Source organism: Schistocerca gregaria, chromosome 3, assembly GCF_023897955.1.
Source record: "Schistocerca gregaria isolate iqSchGreg1 chromosome 3, iqSchGreg1.2, whole genome shotgun sequence".
NCBI lineage: Eukaryota > Metazoa > Arthropoda > Insecta > Orthoptera > Acrididae > Schistocerca > Schistocerca gregaria.
This window is the reverse complement of record NC_064922.1, coordinates 657,619,576-657,637,535: the sequence shown is the minus strand read 5'-3', so window position 1 is coordinate 657,637,535 and position 17,960 is coordinate 657,619,576. Positions and strand designations below refer to the sequence as shown.

At 38.3% G+C, this 17,960-nt stretch overlaps 1 protein-coding gene across 2 annotated transcripts in view; it reads left to right on the top strand.

The window, feature by feature from the left end:
• Positions 1-17,960, top strand: part of LOC126355990 (cilia- and flagella-associated protein 206-like) — a 315,199-nt gene that overhangs the window by 246,849 nt on the left and 50,390 nt on the right. Inside the window, exon 10 of one of the 2 annotated variants that reach the window (XM_050006609.1) lies at positions 2,336-2,443. The exons of the other annotated variant lie outside the window; for it this stretch is intronic. Coding sequence (XP_049862566.1) covers positions 2,336-2,443 — 108 coding nt within the window. The remainder of the gene's footprint in view (positions 1-2,335; positions 2,444-17,960) is intronic. 2 annotated transcript variants of the gene reach the window in all.

Sequence of the window (17,960 nt, the reverse complement as noted above, 5' to 3'; positions counted from 1 at the left end):
CCCACTACATTTGACATGTATTCCACCCAACATCTTCTAAGATCATGTTTATTGGTTATGTCTTCTTCTGTGAGTGCTCCTGTTTTGTCCCTGAAGCCCATTTTTTCCAGCATGTTACAGCATGATACCTTATGGTGATGTCAATTGGGAAGATGCTGAAGACTGCACAAAGTCTTCCAGAAATGAAGTTCTAAAGGTGCCTGATAACTGCAGGAGCACAGGTCTCAGCCAGCCACTCACAGCAGTTAGGTTTCTCACCAGGTGGATTTTGTACACCATATTTTTGCAAAGCATGTAATAGATTGAAATATTGCACAGTGGTAAATTCTCATGTGTCTTAGTGGAAGTCTGTTATCTGTCATGGTTATTCTTGCTAGTTTTTGTAGCAGTTTTCTGGCCTTGTTACAGGTAGTTTGCATGAGATCTTGAAGAAGAGTCCTTTGTCAATTGTAATTCCAAGGTATCTTGCTTGTCCTGTGTTTCTGTTTCCAAGTTTCATGATTGGTTTCTAATGAGTCTTTTTTAAAAGTAGGAACTAAGTGTTTTAACCAGTCATCATTTTATTTTATGTACCGGTACACGAATTATTCATATGTTACAGCATACCACTGGATTTTTCCTCATTTTGTGCTCAGAGGTTTACAGACACTACTACCAACACGTTGTCATCATATTCCATGATTCTGCTGGTAAAGCCAAGGCTCTCCATGAGATGTAATAGAGGTTTTATTGCTGTATCCCAAAATATGGGTCCACACATGGAGCTTGTGGGCATCCCTTAGTGATACTTTGACCACTTTCTGGTTCACTGGTTGCTACTCGCAACCCTGTCCCTACAGTAATCCCACAGACTGTGGTACAGGTTGGTCATTACTCACAGTTCCCCAAGTTGTGTGAACATTGTAGACCACCAGAAGTTGACAAATGGGCCTGCAATGTCTGCTATAATGACTATTACATATTTCTAATTTTTTTTCCGTGCTATGTGGAGGGCTCAGTTTCTTGTGTTGTCATTTAATTTGTTTTTCTGAAATTCATATTGATGTGGGTTAAGTCCTGTTAGTTCTCTACATGCCCGTAGTCCATCACACGTAAAGTATTAGTTGGAAACAGCATACTGGTATTTAGACAGACATCAAATATTCCAGAAAATACAAACATTACAAACATGAAATATTTGAAGAACATTCCATAAATGGTCGATACCAAACAATGATTAATTTCTGTGGTCATGTTTGGACTGGTGACCTGCATGCCAACCAGTGATAGTAACCACTATGCCACACTACATACTTCATATCTTGTGGCAATATTATTACAATAATAAAGTACACATACTGATTTTTAATCTGTTAGAGATTTGCCTACATCAGAATAATGGGTCTCAAAGGGATAGGCATGAACAGTAGTTTTTAATGCTGAAATGGCTTTGATTACTTTGGTGTCACAAGGTAGTTTGTTGTACATCTTCTTTCCTGTTTGTAGGGTCCATTTTGTTTTAATGCTGTATTTGAATATTGTACACATCTACCTTGGTCTCTTGCAAGTGAATACCCTGATTTTTAACTATAAGCTGATTATTAGCGTCTAAAATTTTCATTATGAAAATCAAAATATTTTAAAAAAAGCAATGGAAGAACTTCAAGTTTTGTAAATAAAGGCTTCTGTGAGCTTCTGGGACCTGCACGTTTCGTGGATCATTCAGTTCTCTCTTGAAATGTGAAGCAACATTTGCTAGCATTTGAGTTTCCCCAGGAAATTACACTGTATCATAGTAGAGATTTTTTTGGAAAAGTACTCATTTTTTAATGTTTCCTTAGAAGTGTAACTTGAGAAAATTTTTATATGGTAACAGATGATTTTCAGTTTATTGCTTACATATTTTGTATGTTGGACCCATCTCATTTCTTCCTGGATCCATACCACAAGAAACTTTGTAGCACTTACATTTTCCAGATTGCTGGTGAACAATTCAATAGGTGGAGTTAATGGCTGCTAATTATGCAATGTGTGGAGATTCATAGTTACTGTTTTTGGTGCTATTATTATTAGGCTGTTTCCAGAAACCCAATTTGTAATATGTGAGATGCTCTTTTCATTTCATTCTGAAAGCCTTGTTCAGTCATTACTTTTACTGGAACATTTGTGTCATTTGCAAATTTGACAGATTTGTGATGTTGATTGGTTGGTTCCAGCCAGTGAACTGCTAAACGTGTCTCTGAAATGTACAATATAAATAGTCTCAATTACTTTAGAAATTATACATAAAGCAGAATTCCAAAGAACCCTGGTTAAAACTGAAACCATAAATTTCTGTTTTGTTTTCATTCTTTAGGTATGTGAATGCTGCTCTTCTTCTAGTAAGAACAAAGCCAGAATTAATCAGCTTTTTGAACCTCCAACAACAAATTTGTGGTAAAATACATATAGATGGTGACATGAGGTAAAATTTTGGTTCCTCTAATCATATTTATCAAATTTTTTTTATAGATATTAACCATAAAATAATGAAAACTTTTCTCCATGAACACACAGATGTATGCTGATCAGCCAGAACATTATTACCACCTACCTGATAGCCGGTATGTCCACATTTGCCATGGATAACAATGGGGATGCATTGTGGCATGGAAGCAATGAGGTATTGATAGGTCACTGGATGGAGTTGCCACCACACCTGCAGACACAAGTCACCTAACTCCGTAAATTCCAGGGATGGGGACAATGAGCTCAGACGCCAAGCTCTATCACATCTCAGATGTGTTCGATCAGATTTCAGCCTGGCGAGTTGGGTGGTCAGCACATCAGTTAGAACTCATCATTGTGTTACTCAGACCACTACATCACCCTCCTAGCCGTGTAACATGGTGAATTACCATGCTGAAAAATGTCACTACTGTCAGGAAAAATGTATGTCATGAAGGGGTATGCAGGATCTGCAACCAGTATAGTATACTCCTTGGCCATCATGATGCATTGCATTGGCTCTGCTGGACTCATTGATGTCCATGCGAATGATCCCCATAGCATAATGGAGCCTCTATCAGCTTGTCTCCATCCCACAGTACAGGTGTCAAGGAGTTGTTCTCCTGGCACTCGATCGATTCACACTCTCCCATTGGCATGGTGGAGAAGGTAACAGATTTCATCAGACTGTTCAGTGCTCTGCCACTGCACCAACATGGTCATGTGCCCATTTCAGGTGTAACTGCCAAAGTTGTGTAGTTAACATTGGCACATGCAAGGGTTGTCAGCTGTGGAGGACCATCATTAGGAGTGTTCAATGAGCTGTGTGTTCAGCCACACTTGTATTTTTTGTATTTTGCCCAACATTAAAGTCTGATGTTAGTTCCGCTGTTTACTGTCTGCCCTGTTTTATTAGGCTAGGTTACATTAGATTTACTTTCGTACCAACTAATCCACAGTGAGAAGGTCCTCCAGGATGTAGAACATGTCAGAAAAACAATAATACTTGACAAATATTCACAACTGAAACAAATAAACTAATGTACCTTCCGCAAGTCCCAAGTGGAATGATCATATTTTTTTTAATGAACACTATATGAAAGAATCATTTTACAAACACTAATGCACTGAATTTAAAATAAAAAAAGTTTTTTTCATTTATAACATAATAAACATGTAATAGAACCTATTACTACTCCAATACTTATTTACAATGAACACATTGCTGCACTGAACTGGTGCAGAAGTTACACACACACACACACACACACACACACACACACACACACTGAGAAATTCATCAATGGAGTAGAAGGAGTTGGCCACCAATAAATCCTTTAGGCTTCATTGGTTGTTAAGCTTTTTATGGCTGCTGGCAAGTTATTGAAAATGTGTGTTCCTGAATAATGCACACCTTTTTGTAAAAGAGTAAGTGACTTTAAATCCCTGTGAAGATTATTCTTATTTCTAATATTGATTTCATGAATTGAGCTGTTGGTTTGAAAAAGTGATATATTTTTAATGGCAAATTTCATTAAGGAATAAATACATTGGGAAGCAGTAATTAGTACCCCTAGTTCCCTAAACAGTCTTCTGCAGGATGTTCTTGAGTTCACACCATATATAACTCTTACTGCACATTTTTGTGCCCAGAAAACTTTAGCTTGGCTTGATGAATTACCCCAAAAATTATCCCATATGACATTATGGAATGAAAGTAAGCATAGTATGCCAGCTTTTTCATTTTCATATCCCCTATGTCTGACACAATTCGCATTGCAAACAGAGAATTGTTAAGACACTTCAGCAGTTATGTGGTGTGCTCCTCCCAGTTGAATTTATCATCAAGCTGTAATCCCAAGATTTTAAAACTGTTCACTTCTTCTATCTGCTTGTCATCGTATGTTAGGCATATACTCGTGGGACACCCCTTACAAGTTCTGAACTGCATGTAGTGTGTTTTTTTATCAGTCTAGTTAGTCTACTACATCCAGTGTGTTTTTTTATCAGTCTACTTAGTCTACTACGTCCACCATCTGTAATGAGTGGTGGCCGCCCAACCCCATGACATCATGTTGCCACTTGTTGAAGACACTCACCTTAGCATTCCTCAAACACCTGACAAGTTGTGCAGCTTTTGAAATGCTCATGCAAAGCCTCTGGGCCATCACAATCTGCCCTAGGTTTAACTGAGATAGATCGTGAGCCTCCCTCCATTGTACACCAGACAGCATGCTCACTGATACTACATGCACCATGTGTGTGTCTGACTTACAATCATTCCTGGCCAGATGAGGCTGCTATTGTGTGGCTGGGTTCATATCAACAGTAGGCTGATGGTCATAATGTTCTGACTTTGGAACTAAGTGAATGGCAGTTTGTTTTTGCCGTATGTGATGTGCTTCTTTTATTTATGAAGCATCTTCAGTGCAATAAAAAGGTAAATTTTTTTTTAGTCAATGTGTGTGGTCCCGAAGATGTGTTTACTCAGTTCTCATACTCCAGATGGCCAGTTTCTTGCAGTTTTTCACCCACATTTATTACAACATTTCACTTGCATTTTTAACTGCATGTTGAATGTATGTGTGTTTACAGTGTTTAGTATTGCCAGCTGTCAATGTTTGTTTATCTTGCATCTTTTGTTTATGTTGTTTGTAATAGTGCATTATGTGAGAGGATTTGTTGTTGTTTGTGTGTGTGTGTGCGAGAGAGAGAGAGAGAGAGAGAGAGAGAGAGAGAGAGAGAGAGAGATAGGGGAGTGGGTGGTAGGTAGGTAGGAGGGAGTGAGGGAGGGGCAGAGGGATTTCACATTTCTGTTTGTTATTGTATTAGTGGCTGACATGATCAGTGAATTATTGCTTGTATTGATTTGGTCATTGATTACCTTCTTTATCACTGCAAAGGAATCTTAGTATATGAAAGTTTTCCTGTAATCTCAGGAGTCTTTTGTTGTAGTTGTTCACTGAAAATGTCCTGTTCCATTTTGGATCGTTCAAGTTCATGCTTTATCAGGTTTTCAGCAACTGTAGAATGTTTTTTTGTTACTTCCAGCTTCTTATATGATCTTTATACCTAATTTTGAAATTCTTGCCTATCATTCCCAGACATAGTGATTCACATTCTTGAAATGGAAATTGGTATGTACGTGTTCCTTAGTATTTGTCTGTTTTGTATACTGTTGTTTGTAAATGTGACTGGAGTGTGTTTCTAGTCCTGTAAGCAATGTGAAATCATTGTTTCCTTAGTATATTCACTATTCTGTATGTTAATTTGTATTTTTGTATTAAGGCATACCTGTTCTTACTCTTAATCATATCATGAGAATTACTGTTTTTTGTTTCTGTGTGTGCTGTAGTGTGTGTATTGTTCGCAGAGGGTAGGGGGGAGAACCATGAACACCTCCCCCCCCTCCCCCCCCCCCTCCCCTGCTCTCAAGGGAAGAAAATAATAATGTGTTTTTCTTTCAAGAAAATGATTTAAAAGTTAGTATTATGCAGGATTTTAATAGAGTCAGAACTGGAACTTTTTTATGGCTACTTACACATTACCATTTGTCCTCAAATACATTAAAAATCCTCTAAACCCCCATATCTGCCCCCCCCCCCCTTCCCCGGCCACCCTCCCTCCACAACCTATAGTATAGGCACCATTGGTTTGTGGGGTTCTGTGGTATTTGTGATCTATGCTTATTTTTGATTTTTGTATAGTTGTGTTTTGATTTTGTGGTTGACTCTTTGTAGTATATGGGTGATACAACCATTGGTTGTGGTTATGAGTTGTATTGTTTGGGTTATTATTTAGTCTGTGCAACATGTATTGTATGACCACATTTTTTTAATTTTGTGTGGTTGGATGTGTCTGCAGGCATTGGCTTTCTGAAGATGTCAAATGTGTGTTTATTCTTGTCTCTCTTTATTGTTATATCCATGAAATGTATTTACTTTTGTGTTTCTTTTCTGTAGTGAATTGAATATTTTTATGTGTATTCTTTATGTGTTGTATGAAATTTATCTATTTTCTCTGTTGGTTCATCTGCCATACTGATTGTATCATCCACATATCTGTACCAGTAAACAATTTTGTATCCTTTCATTCTGATGACTGAATCAAAGATTGTGTTTTCTATGTGGTTGATGAATGTGTTTGCCCATGTTCTTGATATGTAGGATCCCATTTGGAAGGCCATCTTTTGTAAATAAAATTCCATTTCAAATTTGAAGTAATTTTGGGATGTGGTTGCTTTAAGGGTTTGCTTATTTCTATAATATTATCTGCAGCTATTTTGTTCCGTGTCAGTAGGTTTTCTTCAATTAGCATTATTTTGTGTGCAGTGGTTATCGAGGTCTTCCTGTTCTCTCTGTTGAAAGGGATGAGTGATGCTGTTTGTGGAGTATGTTAGTATTTTATTTGTGTTATGAGTTCATTTGTGTTTTTCACTGTTCTGTTGTACTTCGTTTCAAAGAGCTGAATTGTGATTTTGCTCTTGTGTTTGCCACATGATGTGATAGTACATTCATGAAATTAATAACCTGGAAAGGGGGCTGAGTGAACACATCTTCAGGTCCACACACATGGACTAGCAACATTGGAAATGGTGAGTAAGACCAAATGATAATTTAACCTTATGAAACTTGTGCAACAAAAGTTGTTTCTTACTTGGAGAAACAAAAGAATAACAAGAGAAAACATAAAATGATAACTTAGTTGTAACTACTACATAATGCCTTTATTACATAGATAATAACAAACATGTACGACAGAAGATGCTCCATAAATTAGAGAAAGCTAAACACGTCTGGCAAAAGAAAAAAAGAAAAAAGGCTGCCTTTCATTACGTTGCAAAGATGAAACATCCCTCCATGAATTCCCCTCTCTGGGAATTAACAATGCAGCTAATATACAGGATAGTCCATAGGTGTGGAACCAATCTTCAAAAACACGTGGGTAATCTTTAATTTAAAATAAAGTAGTATAAGATGCAAGAGGGGGGGGGGACTCTTGAATGTTGCCATAACAGTCATTTTGGAAGCTGCCAACTTGGATGCAACTCATAATTTAAAATGGAAATACATTCTTGTAAGATATCAAACAAATAGAGATTTACACAAGGAAAACAATGATGTCTTTCAGCTAGGCATAGTTTTATTCATTCTTGAGTTATGTCACATTTTGTACAGAAGAAGGGAAATGGTGATGATACAAATAAGGTTTCGAGATGTGCTTAATGTGTTGTCTAGCACATATAAGGAAGCTGTTTGCCCTTCATCCATTCCTCATGGACTTTAATCAACATGTGTACTGGAATGCAAATGTAAGCTCAACCATTTTCATCCAGAGGTGTGCAGGATTCTGATGTTTATAGCATACACAGTTGGCTTCACGAGTCCCTACAGATAGAGATCTAATGGACTTAAGTCCGGGAAACATGGTAATTAGTCCACTCGACCTCTATGAACTATCCATCTCCTGATAAATCATACATCTGGATCTGCATGGACATTTAGCCCATAATGATGTGGATGTCATAACACTAAGACAGACAGCAGTACATCATCTAACAAATGCAGGTAGTAGCCTGCTGTTAGTGTACCCTGAATGTGAAGGAACCTACAGTACGAGAACTTCATTTTTCTCAGCAAACCATCAGTTTCAGCAGACTGAACCCTGTGATCTGGGTTGTCCTCAGTGAGTTACTGCAATGTAACCATTTTGAAAGGGTGCCATTTGTGTGTTGCCAAACTTCTCCTTACTGACATACAGCATAATGACCTATGGCTGAGCTCAGTTTCCTGCAAAATGTGAGAACTGGTTTCACACCGAACAAATGCCAGAGCAGCAGTTAATGCTGCTTCATCTGTCACCATTTCAGACATCCAGCTTTGAGGTTGTTTGTGACAAAGCCAGTTTCATGGGATTTTGCAAGAAGTTTTACCATTGGTAATAGGTGGTCTGCCTGAACAATGTTGGTTAAAATACTTTAAATAACACAGGTGGTCTTTCTCCTGATATCAGGATGATGTCAGAGCACTTGGCTTTTGTTACTACCATCAGTTTTGGTCATCTATAAGGAAGAAAAGCCAGTCATAAGTGAAGAAGCTATGCTCAAAGCAGGGGCACCAATTTTTTCTCAATTAATTCTCTATCTGTTTGACTAGTCATGATCCCATTTCATTTAAGAGCTATGATTTGCGTAAATTGTGGCTTCCAAATGGTTACCATATTGGCAGGGAAGAAGGTAGTTTCACCTGAATCATGCTGGGAACTGATATCAACATGAGATGTATTTGTCTAGCTGTAGTGAATCAAGAATTTTGATGGAAATTCTAGAGATACTTGGCCTTCCACTGTCGCAAACATCCAATATTTTAAAAGTAAGTTAGAGAGTGGAAAGGTATCTACTGCGCCACCGGTTTCTGTGTGCAGGTTGGAAGTTTGTAATGAGAAGATGATAAGCGGGGCAGTCGAATGACACTGCCAGGTGTTTGCCACTAGAGCCACAGACACTATGTGAGAGGACACAGAGTAATTAACTGCTATTCTTTGCTGTGTTAGTGAATTTGATTGTTAAAGAAAAATAAGAACACTTGACTATAGACTTTTATCTTACTTCATGTCTTAGCTCTGAATGAAGCAAGACACATGGGACATCTATAAATTATTTAGTTGTTAAAGCCAGGCAATTGTGATTATATTTAATTGTATCAAATGGGTTAAAAGCTCAAAACCAAGTGAAATATGAGAAGATGGAAATATTTACATGTGAAATTCGAGAATGTTATTCTGCATAATCCAATACATCATTAATTGGTGAAAACATAAAGTTTGTATATTTACTCCACACATTATATTGTCAGAAACCATTAGAACATGGCGATTGACATAATCAGGACTCGAAGAAAGGATAATTTTCAAAATAAATCAAGATAAAAACATATTGTGAGTTGCTATGATACAAGTAGTAACAAGGCAGGGAAATTGTTTTGCACAGTTGGATTCTGCATAAATGGTAAAAAGGGGTGAAAATTAATAAATACCATACAAGAAAAGACGCAAGGAAAATCTCAACAGTTTAGACTAAGAAGAGTTATGACAAGATCTATTCAAAGACAAAGATCCAGTGTGGAGAGAAAGCAGCCCAGACACACATTGCTGGGGTGTTAACCTCGTAACCGGCAACTGACACCAACAACGCCAGCTGTTGCACTCACTGGTGCTGACTACAAATCAGTTCACCAACACCAATGCTGAAACGAACCTTTGATGCTGCCGGCGCCCATGCTGTTCAGTGGCACTGATTCCACACCTGCTCACCGATGAAGCCTAAAACTCTTTGCCGGGTGAGCAAAAGACAGTTAATTGAGTGTGAAGGTAAGGACACTGTTCAATACTAGGCTGGTAGTATAATTATTATTCTCAGAGGTGAAATTTTTTGTGATAACACAATCTAAAAGTAATAAAAATATGGATAATACTAAAAAATCTGGGGAAACATCAGAACCAGCCATGGCCATGACAGTAACAAAAGAAATGCCAGACTTGATTGAGGTAGCAAATTTAATTAAAGCACTAAGTCTGAAATTAGACTCAGTGAATACTCAACTAAGTGCTAGATTAGATGACCAAAGTGCAGCTGCAAATGCTCAAATTGCAACTTTAAGTAAAAAATTATATGTGTAGAGTGCAAATTCAGCCACTTGAAAACAAGAACTAAGTCTTAAGTTAGATTCAGTAAATACTCAGTTAAATGATGGATTAGATGAACAGAAGATGGATTAAGTTGCTATAAGAAAGGAACTAAGTGCTACGTTAAGTGAAAAACTAAAAGCACAGGGTGAGGTTTTAAATGGTAAGTTCAATGGCTTAAATGATAAAGTGGAGAGTTTGCAATTAGATTTAAAGAATGAATTAAGTAATACCCTGACTATCCATGTAAACCAACTGTTCACTGACTTTAGTCAGACCCAGAGTAACCAATTTCAGGACTAAGCTAAAAAACCAGAATTTGATATTGAAGATAAATGTAATAATGTAGAATCTGAATTTAGTGAAGAATTAGGATCACTTCAAAGTAAGCCATGAGGATAATCTCCAGAAATGTTTCGACTTTTGTTTTTTCCATACTTAATGATAATAGCAATTTTATAGACGAATTGTATGAAAAATTCAAACATGACAGAGTAGAAAATAGAGTAACTTTACTTAATGTTGTGTTTCCTAGTAAAGTGGTAATTGTTTTGTTGTGGGGAGACTTTCACAGAAAAGTGTTGGACTGTAAGTAATTGAGGGAGGTTAATGTCAGATCCATGGGATCCGGGTAGAGTCACCTCTGTCTCCCAGGGACGTTAACATTCTGTGTTAATGGGTCGAGTGACAACCATCAGATCCCTAGTTGTTTTCAGTGTTTCTTCTGCAATAAAATTTTCCTGCAAAGAATTCTTCCAACTTCTTACAGTACCCCCTACTTCTTACGCTATCACTCTACTTCTTATACTATCCTATCATCCACCATTAGGAGAAGTCGTCCTCAGTTGTTAGAGGATTGTGATGTTAAGTCACCTTCACGCTCCACTCTAGTCAGCAGTGGTCTCTATTGTAATGTTGACAGCAGCCAATGCAGTCTCTAGAGGAGTGTGCCCGCTAAGTATTTTGAAGAAGTTGCCCTTGGTTGTTAGAGGATCATGCCCGATAAGTATTTAAGTTGCCTTCATGCTCTGCTCTAGTCAGCGGTGGTCTCAATTGTGATGCCACAGCAGCCGATGCTCTCCAAGTATAGTTAGGTCTTATTTGCCTAGCCAGTCAGTCTCTCCCGCCATCCACCTATAGGTAGGTCTTATTTTTGCCTAGCCAGCCAGTCTCTCCTGACATCTGCATATAGTTACAGGTGTATATGACCCGGGACAACCAGGAGATCTGGGAAAAACTGGGGAATTTTTTCATGCTGGGGAAAACCGGGAAAAACCTGGGAATTTTTTAGAATTCTGGGAAGTTTTCATTGTTTTTGTTTTCAGTTAAATTTTTGTAATTTTGACTGGCAAGAACTGATACTCTTAACACAAGATATTACTGTAAACCACTATTTCAGAATAATACTGCAACAATAAAACATGAACGAGAGGAAAATGAAAATAAAACTTAAATTGCAAAGGAAATGCGCCATATACAGCAACAAAACACAGTGCTCATACAAGCATCTGCCAACAGCAAAAATTGCCTCCGATGAGCATGATGTCACAACTGTTTACATTAGATTTGCTTTAGCAGTTACGAGCAGGATCATGCACATGCGTAGTTGAGTAGTACCTTCTCCCGCTTCTGGCTGCAGAAATGTGGCTGTTGGCTGTGTAAGCTGTCGCAGCCAGCAGCTAGATGCTACCTGGAAAAATTTTACTGGAGTGCCCAAGCTGCCAGATTCTTGAATGCGCAGCAGGCACAGTTCTAGGAGGGGAGTGGGGAGTAAATTCATACTATTGAAGGAAAAAACCTTGTTTCACAAAGCAACTAGCATCCAGTGCATGTTAGTCTATCGATTATTCATATGACTTTGAAATGCTTACCTGTCGGTTTTTGAACATTTTTGAACACATTCTAAATTGATTTCTGAATGAACCGTAAGTTGATTTGTGGATGCGTTCATAGTGTATGTGATGTCTGTCAGGGGAATCCTCGTCGCCTGTAGAAACAAACTTTCCGACAGACAAAAGGGGCTATATGAGCTGCGCGGAGTAAGGCCGAACGGATGAATGCCAACCTCTGTCTGATTGTGTGGTTGATTGGGTTTGTGAATGATGAGTGTTGTTATAATTACTAGCTAAACCCATAGATTCAGACTACATGAGTGGAAATAAACAAATAACAGGTAAGAAAGATTACGTATTACCTTCTCGGCGTATCTAAGAAAATGAAATTTTGACAGAAAATTTTTGGCCAGATCGCAATACTAGTATGAGCCAGTTGTAACAGTCCCCAGCTAGCAGCTGCTTTAAATTCTATTCTGGAAGAAGCGCGGAAAATGCGTTGTACGAACATTTAGCAACACCTAACCGGAGAATAATCGTGGGATAACTAAACCAGTGATTCTGGCGGAGTTAGTGGAGTTAACCTGCGAAGAAGCTTTGACATTGGCAGGAATAGTTACAGAATTAGTGGTAACAAGACTGTTTGTTAGAACGAGGAAGGAGAAGAAACGGGGACATCACATAAATTATGGAACAATATGATGATTCCAAGTTTGTATAAAAATTTCGTACTACTACTTTTCGATCTCATACTTAAGAAACTGGAGTGTGTGAATGAAGTGTGAAACTATTTCCTAATGTTAGGCTTTTTGCTTGTAGTAGGCCTAATAGGCATTTGATATTGGTACTTTCTGAATTATATTCTGTCGTTACAAAAAAGACCGCTTGTGCCAAAAGAGTCTCATTTATTTGGTGTGTATTACAATTGTTGCAGTATTAGAAAGGCCTATTTTGTTTTATCTAGCAGAGAGTGACAAAATAGACGTAACCAGATCTGGAAACCACACCAGTCTTGGGTCCTATTTGCATTAACAGCTTATTCAGTATTAGACAACGACATTTCGACTTTTCATGTAGCAAAACATGTGACAAACTTTGATGAGGTAATAGATTCTCTTGCAGAAAGGAAAGCACGCCATGTAAAGCTGTAGCAAGATTAGAGAGAAAATAACTCCAGGAGCTTAGGATTGAAGAAATGTGTATTGTCTTGCTTGTCTCATGTCTTTACTGGGTGTATGTATCCCATATTTAAATTTATGACACACAAAGCAGCAAGTTGTTAGCTGATAGGGAATAAAGAGTGCAAATTTTCGGAAGAGTTCTTTTTTTTATATATAAAAAAAGTGGGGCAGGATGTCAAACTGGCCAATTGTAAGCAGGAGAGGCACCACAGTACGTTTTAATTTCCACTGTCCTGAATATAGTTTGATGACATCCATTACAAAATGTACACGTTTCAATTCCACAGAGTGAAGTACAGAAACGTGCGATAGAAGAATGCTGTGTGAGGAGGTGAGGCACTGCACTTTGCCGCACTCACGACCAAATAACATGTCTTACATTTCCTCGAACACGTTTTATTCATCAGACTCTTCAGAAAGATGTGCACTACAAAATGAACATATATTTGAAAATTCGATTTTTTTTTTTTAAATTTTTAATGTTTTATCTCAAATGCTCGAGGGAGTGGCGGAGTATTGAACCAGTTCGGAAATATCGTAGATCCAGGGCTGATGCGCAGAGCAGTCTGAGTTACGTGAGACGTGTTTACATTGAGTAATTTTTGCTGTTTCCTCTTCGTTTACTGCTATCACATCAAATGAAAACAAAACAGATTTATGATTTCCACCTTTCTGACAGTCAAACATTAATTGCTTGCAGAACAATGATGTTATTTTTGTCAGTTTGCTACAGAAATTTTCTTTTTAATTCCACACACTGTTCGCTATATCTCAAGTGCACGTTTTCAACTTCTAGCATGTATGGCATTATGCCATAATAAAGAACCAAACATAACACAGTACTGGTACTACAAGAAAATTTGCATCCCGAAAACCACATTGAAAAGCTTAATATCAGGTCATGGCCCACTTAACTGGGAATATGGACATATAAATGTGCACATTTTAGCGTGGGTCTTGAAATTCCAATGCTCTTGGAGTATCCCCTGATGTCTTGTTTCTTCTATGACATAATGTATGATTTTTTCATGTTTTACACGTACGAACATACGGGCTCCATGCAACATTGTAGCTGCGCAAGTGCAAGGATGCCTGTCATCTGGCGCTCTCTGGTAACTGTGGAAACGAACCTATTTCTAACAGGTAATGGGAAAATATTCCGAATGGTAGTGTGAAAAGCGTTACCATCAAAGTACCATTCTGGGAATTACAATGGAGCTATGTGTGATAATGTACGATGAATTTCTTAAATCACACAGTGTTTGACTCTCATTTAAAAATCAACTCTTTGATGATGAGTCATTTAGATGAATTTTGAGCGCAGAAGATCAGACATTTATGTCGTTATTAAAAATTTTATGATCACATTTGTGTGATTTATCTAAAATTGTAATACGCGCATAAAAGACCAACATTGTATGTGAAAGCTTAGCTTCTCTTGCAGCATATTACTCTTACAGACGAATATTATATGTAAGAGCTTTGCATTTCGTGTAGCTACACTATGTATATTAATTCAAATCATTAACTTTTTCTGTTTGTGCGTTCGCACTGCTTAACATTGATGTTGCTATTAGGTGACTACATCACGTGTCCTAAGCTCTGAATACCTGCTGTCATCGGCTGTCGAGATCACATGACATGAGCTATGACTGGCTTAGTGGCTTTGCTTACAAAATCGCATCACAACTTGATTTCAATGCTTTGGAAAATAACAAGTGGTGTGCGGTGGAATTCGAATTTATACTTTTGTAATACGAAAATATGCAGCATACCAATGCTTTATATACCACTGTAAAAGCCATCACCTATACAGACAGGAATTGGCATAAAAGCGGTACACAGTCCAAGTACCAATATGTATATCTGATCTATGCCTTATATTTCTCTTCTTCCTATTTTCTCTCCTTCATTTACTTGTATTCCATCCTCTTTGTTCTTTTCCATGCCATGTCTGTCTTCCTTCACCCATTCGACTTTACTTTGTAGAAGTTTCGCAACAATTGTTTTTTACACAGTGGGCTGTCAACCCTGTGTCCAACCCCTACCGGGGGATGGATCATTTTTAATCAGGGTTTTCTTCCCTTAGCCTTTGGAGACCCAACTCCCAACTGCAAGGTAGCAGTTATTGTTTTGCTAGTTTTGGTCCACCCCTGGTATTTTATTTCCCCGGTGTCCACCATATCTGGCGAACATTCCTCAATTCACCACCTGGGGAGGTGCCCTATGGGAGACTAGCAACTCCACACAGGAATATCTCGTATATTTTGATGAAATATTCTAATTTCCTCTCTACTTGGGAACATGATGTCCTCTGAAGGTGATTCCTTACTTAGAGGGACTTCCTTCAAGCAGGTATACCTATCAGCTGACTGCAAAATTCGGAATGGGTATTAAAATCAAGGGAGAAGAGGTTCGCCAATGACATTGTAATTCTGTCAGAGACAGCAAAGGACTTGGAAGAGCAGTTGAACAGAACGGACAGTGTCTTGAAAGGAGGCTATAAGATGAACATCAACAAAAGCAAAACGAGGATAATGGAATGTAGTCGAATTAAGTAGGGTGATGCTGAGGGAATTAGATTAGGAAATGAGACACTTAAAGTAGTAAAGGAGTTTTGCTATTTGGGGAGCAAAATAACTGATGATGTTCGTAGTAGAGAGGATATAAAATGTAGATTGGCAATGGCAAGGAAAGCGTTTCTGAAGAAGAGAAATTTGTTAACATCGAGTATAGATTTAAGTGTCAGGAAGTTGTTTCTGGAAGATTTTGTATTGAGTGTAGCCATGTGTGGAAGTGAAACATGGACAATAAATAGTTTGGACAAGAATAGAATAGAAGCTTTCGAAATGTGGTGCTACAGAAGAATGTTGAAGATGAGGTGGGTAGATCACATAACTAATAAGGAGGTATTGAATAGGATTGGGGAGAAGAGAAGTTTGTGTTACAACTTGACTAAAAGAAGGGATCGGTTGGTAGGACATGTTCTGAGGCATCAAGGGATCACCGATTTAGTACTGGAGGGCAGCGTGGAGGGTAAAAATCATAGAGGGAGACCAAGAGATGAATACACCAAGCAGATTCAGAAGGATGTAGGTTGCAGTAGGTACTGGGAGATGAAGGAGCTTGCACAGGATAGATTAGCATGGAGAGCTGCATCAAACCAGTCTCAGGACTGAAGACCACAACAACAACAACAACAACAACTGTTGTTTTCATTTATTACTAGCACAATGTTGATTTAGTTATATTAAAGGCTTCTAGCTTTTAGTGTATTGCAGTACTGCTGATTTTACATTATTTTCTTATAAGTCATAGTGCCTTTGGTTGGGGTGTTGTTTTAGCTAATTATAAGACATTGTATTACAATAGTAATTAAAAAATGAAACAATTTCAGAATAAAGGAATGTGAAAGGACATATGTATGAATGGTCACAGAGAAAACATTACATTATGTAAGGCAATGATGTATGCATGTGAAACATGACCTGGGAGCATGTTACATTTAGGCACACAAACACACTTAATGGATGTCATTATATTATTGTTGTAACAAGTTAGCAGGAGGAGTGAGAGAGAGAGAGAGAGAGAGAGAGAGAGAGAGAGAGGGAGAGAGAGATAAGGTACATTTAGATCTTTTATAGGGAAATGCATTTTACATACTCTGTTTGCTTTGCACTGTGGCAGGTCTTGTTGTTGTATATATGTTGCATACAAACACACTATTGGATCACTTTTGAGAATTTTCAAATTGCTTTGAGATTGAAACACTGTCACCGTACACTTAGCTCACTTTGACCTCATAGCACTGGGGTGTTGGAAGGTTGGGAGGATGATGTCAGTGATGATGGGGGTGTGGGTGTTTTGGGGAGGGTGGCATCACAGTTTGCAGAGGGCAGTTGCAGTGGGATCTGCAGGAATCTCTGGAATGTTTTGTGTTATTTGCTTTGTTGTTTTGTCTTCTTATGCTCCTCTCACAGGTCCATGAAGAACTGCATCTTGTCTACTTGGCCTTTGGTAATCACTCCATGAGCCATCATGGTGAGTATCCACATTGTGGCTGTGCATGATGCTTTCAGGAAAGATTTTACATTAGGGACAGTGAGTGTCATGATTTTTACGATTCTTGGGCCAATTCTGTTAATGAGGGCCACCATTTCTTTGCATGTTGTCCTTGTTTCATTGCTCCCCCCTCCCCCCCCCCGCCCCCTTCATTGAAAATGATGTTTGATTGTGCCCATGTGATTACAGCTTTGCAATTTGGCAAGTCCCTTATGTTGATCTGGAATAGCCTTTTGTTAGTTGGTATTGTCCCATGTATCACTTTGTACCATGTGTCTTTTGTGTCTTTTGGCAGGGCCCATGCAGAGATGTTTTCCAAACTTGTCTCCAGACGTCGTTTGGAAATTTGGTCTTGCACACCTTGCAGAACACCATTTATTTTTCTGGCTGTTCTATGTTGTGGTTATTTATGGCAGTGAATGGATATCTTTTATCTATGATTATCTGTTTGAGGTGCCTCAAATTTAGGGGAATGTGGCTTGTGTCGCCCGGCACCTCTTCAGAGTGGTTGTGATACTATTCACATTGTTGCCTTCCATTATGAGTGCTCAGAGGAGCAACAGAGATGCACATTTTGTCTTCACATCCCTCAGTCTCTGCCCACCTTGGCAGAAAACACATTGCTTAGGAGACCTTAAAGATTTCCTGGCCACCACAATAAGTAATACACTGTACCTGATATAGCATGCACTATTTCTCTCAGAGCACTATATACCAGGCATTTGACAGGATCATC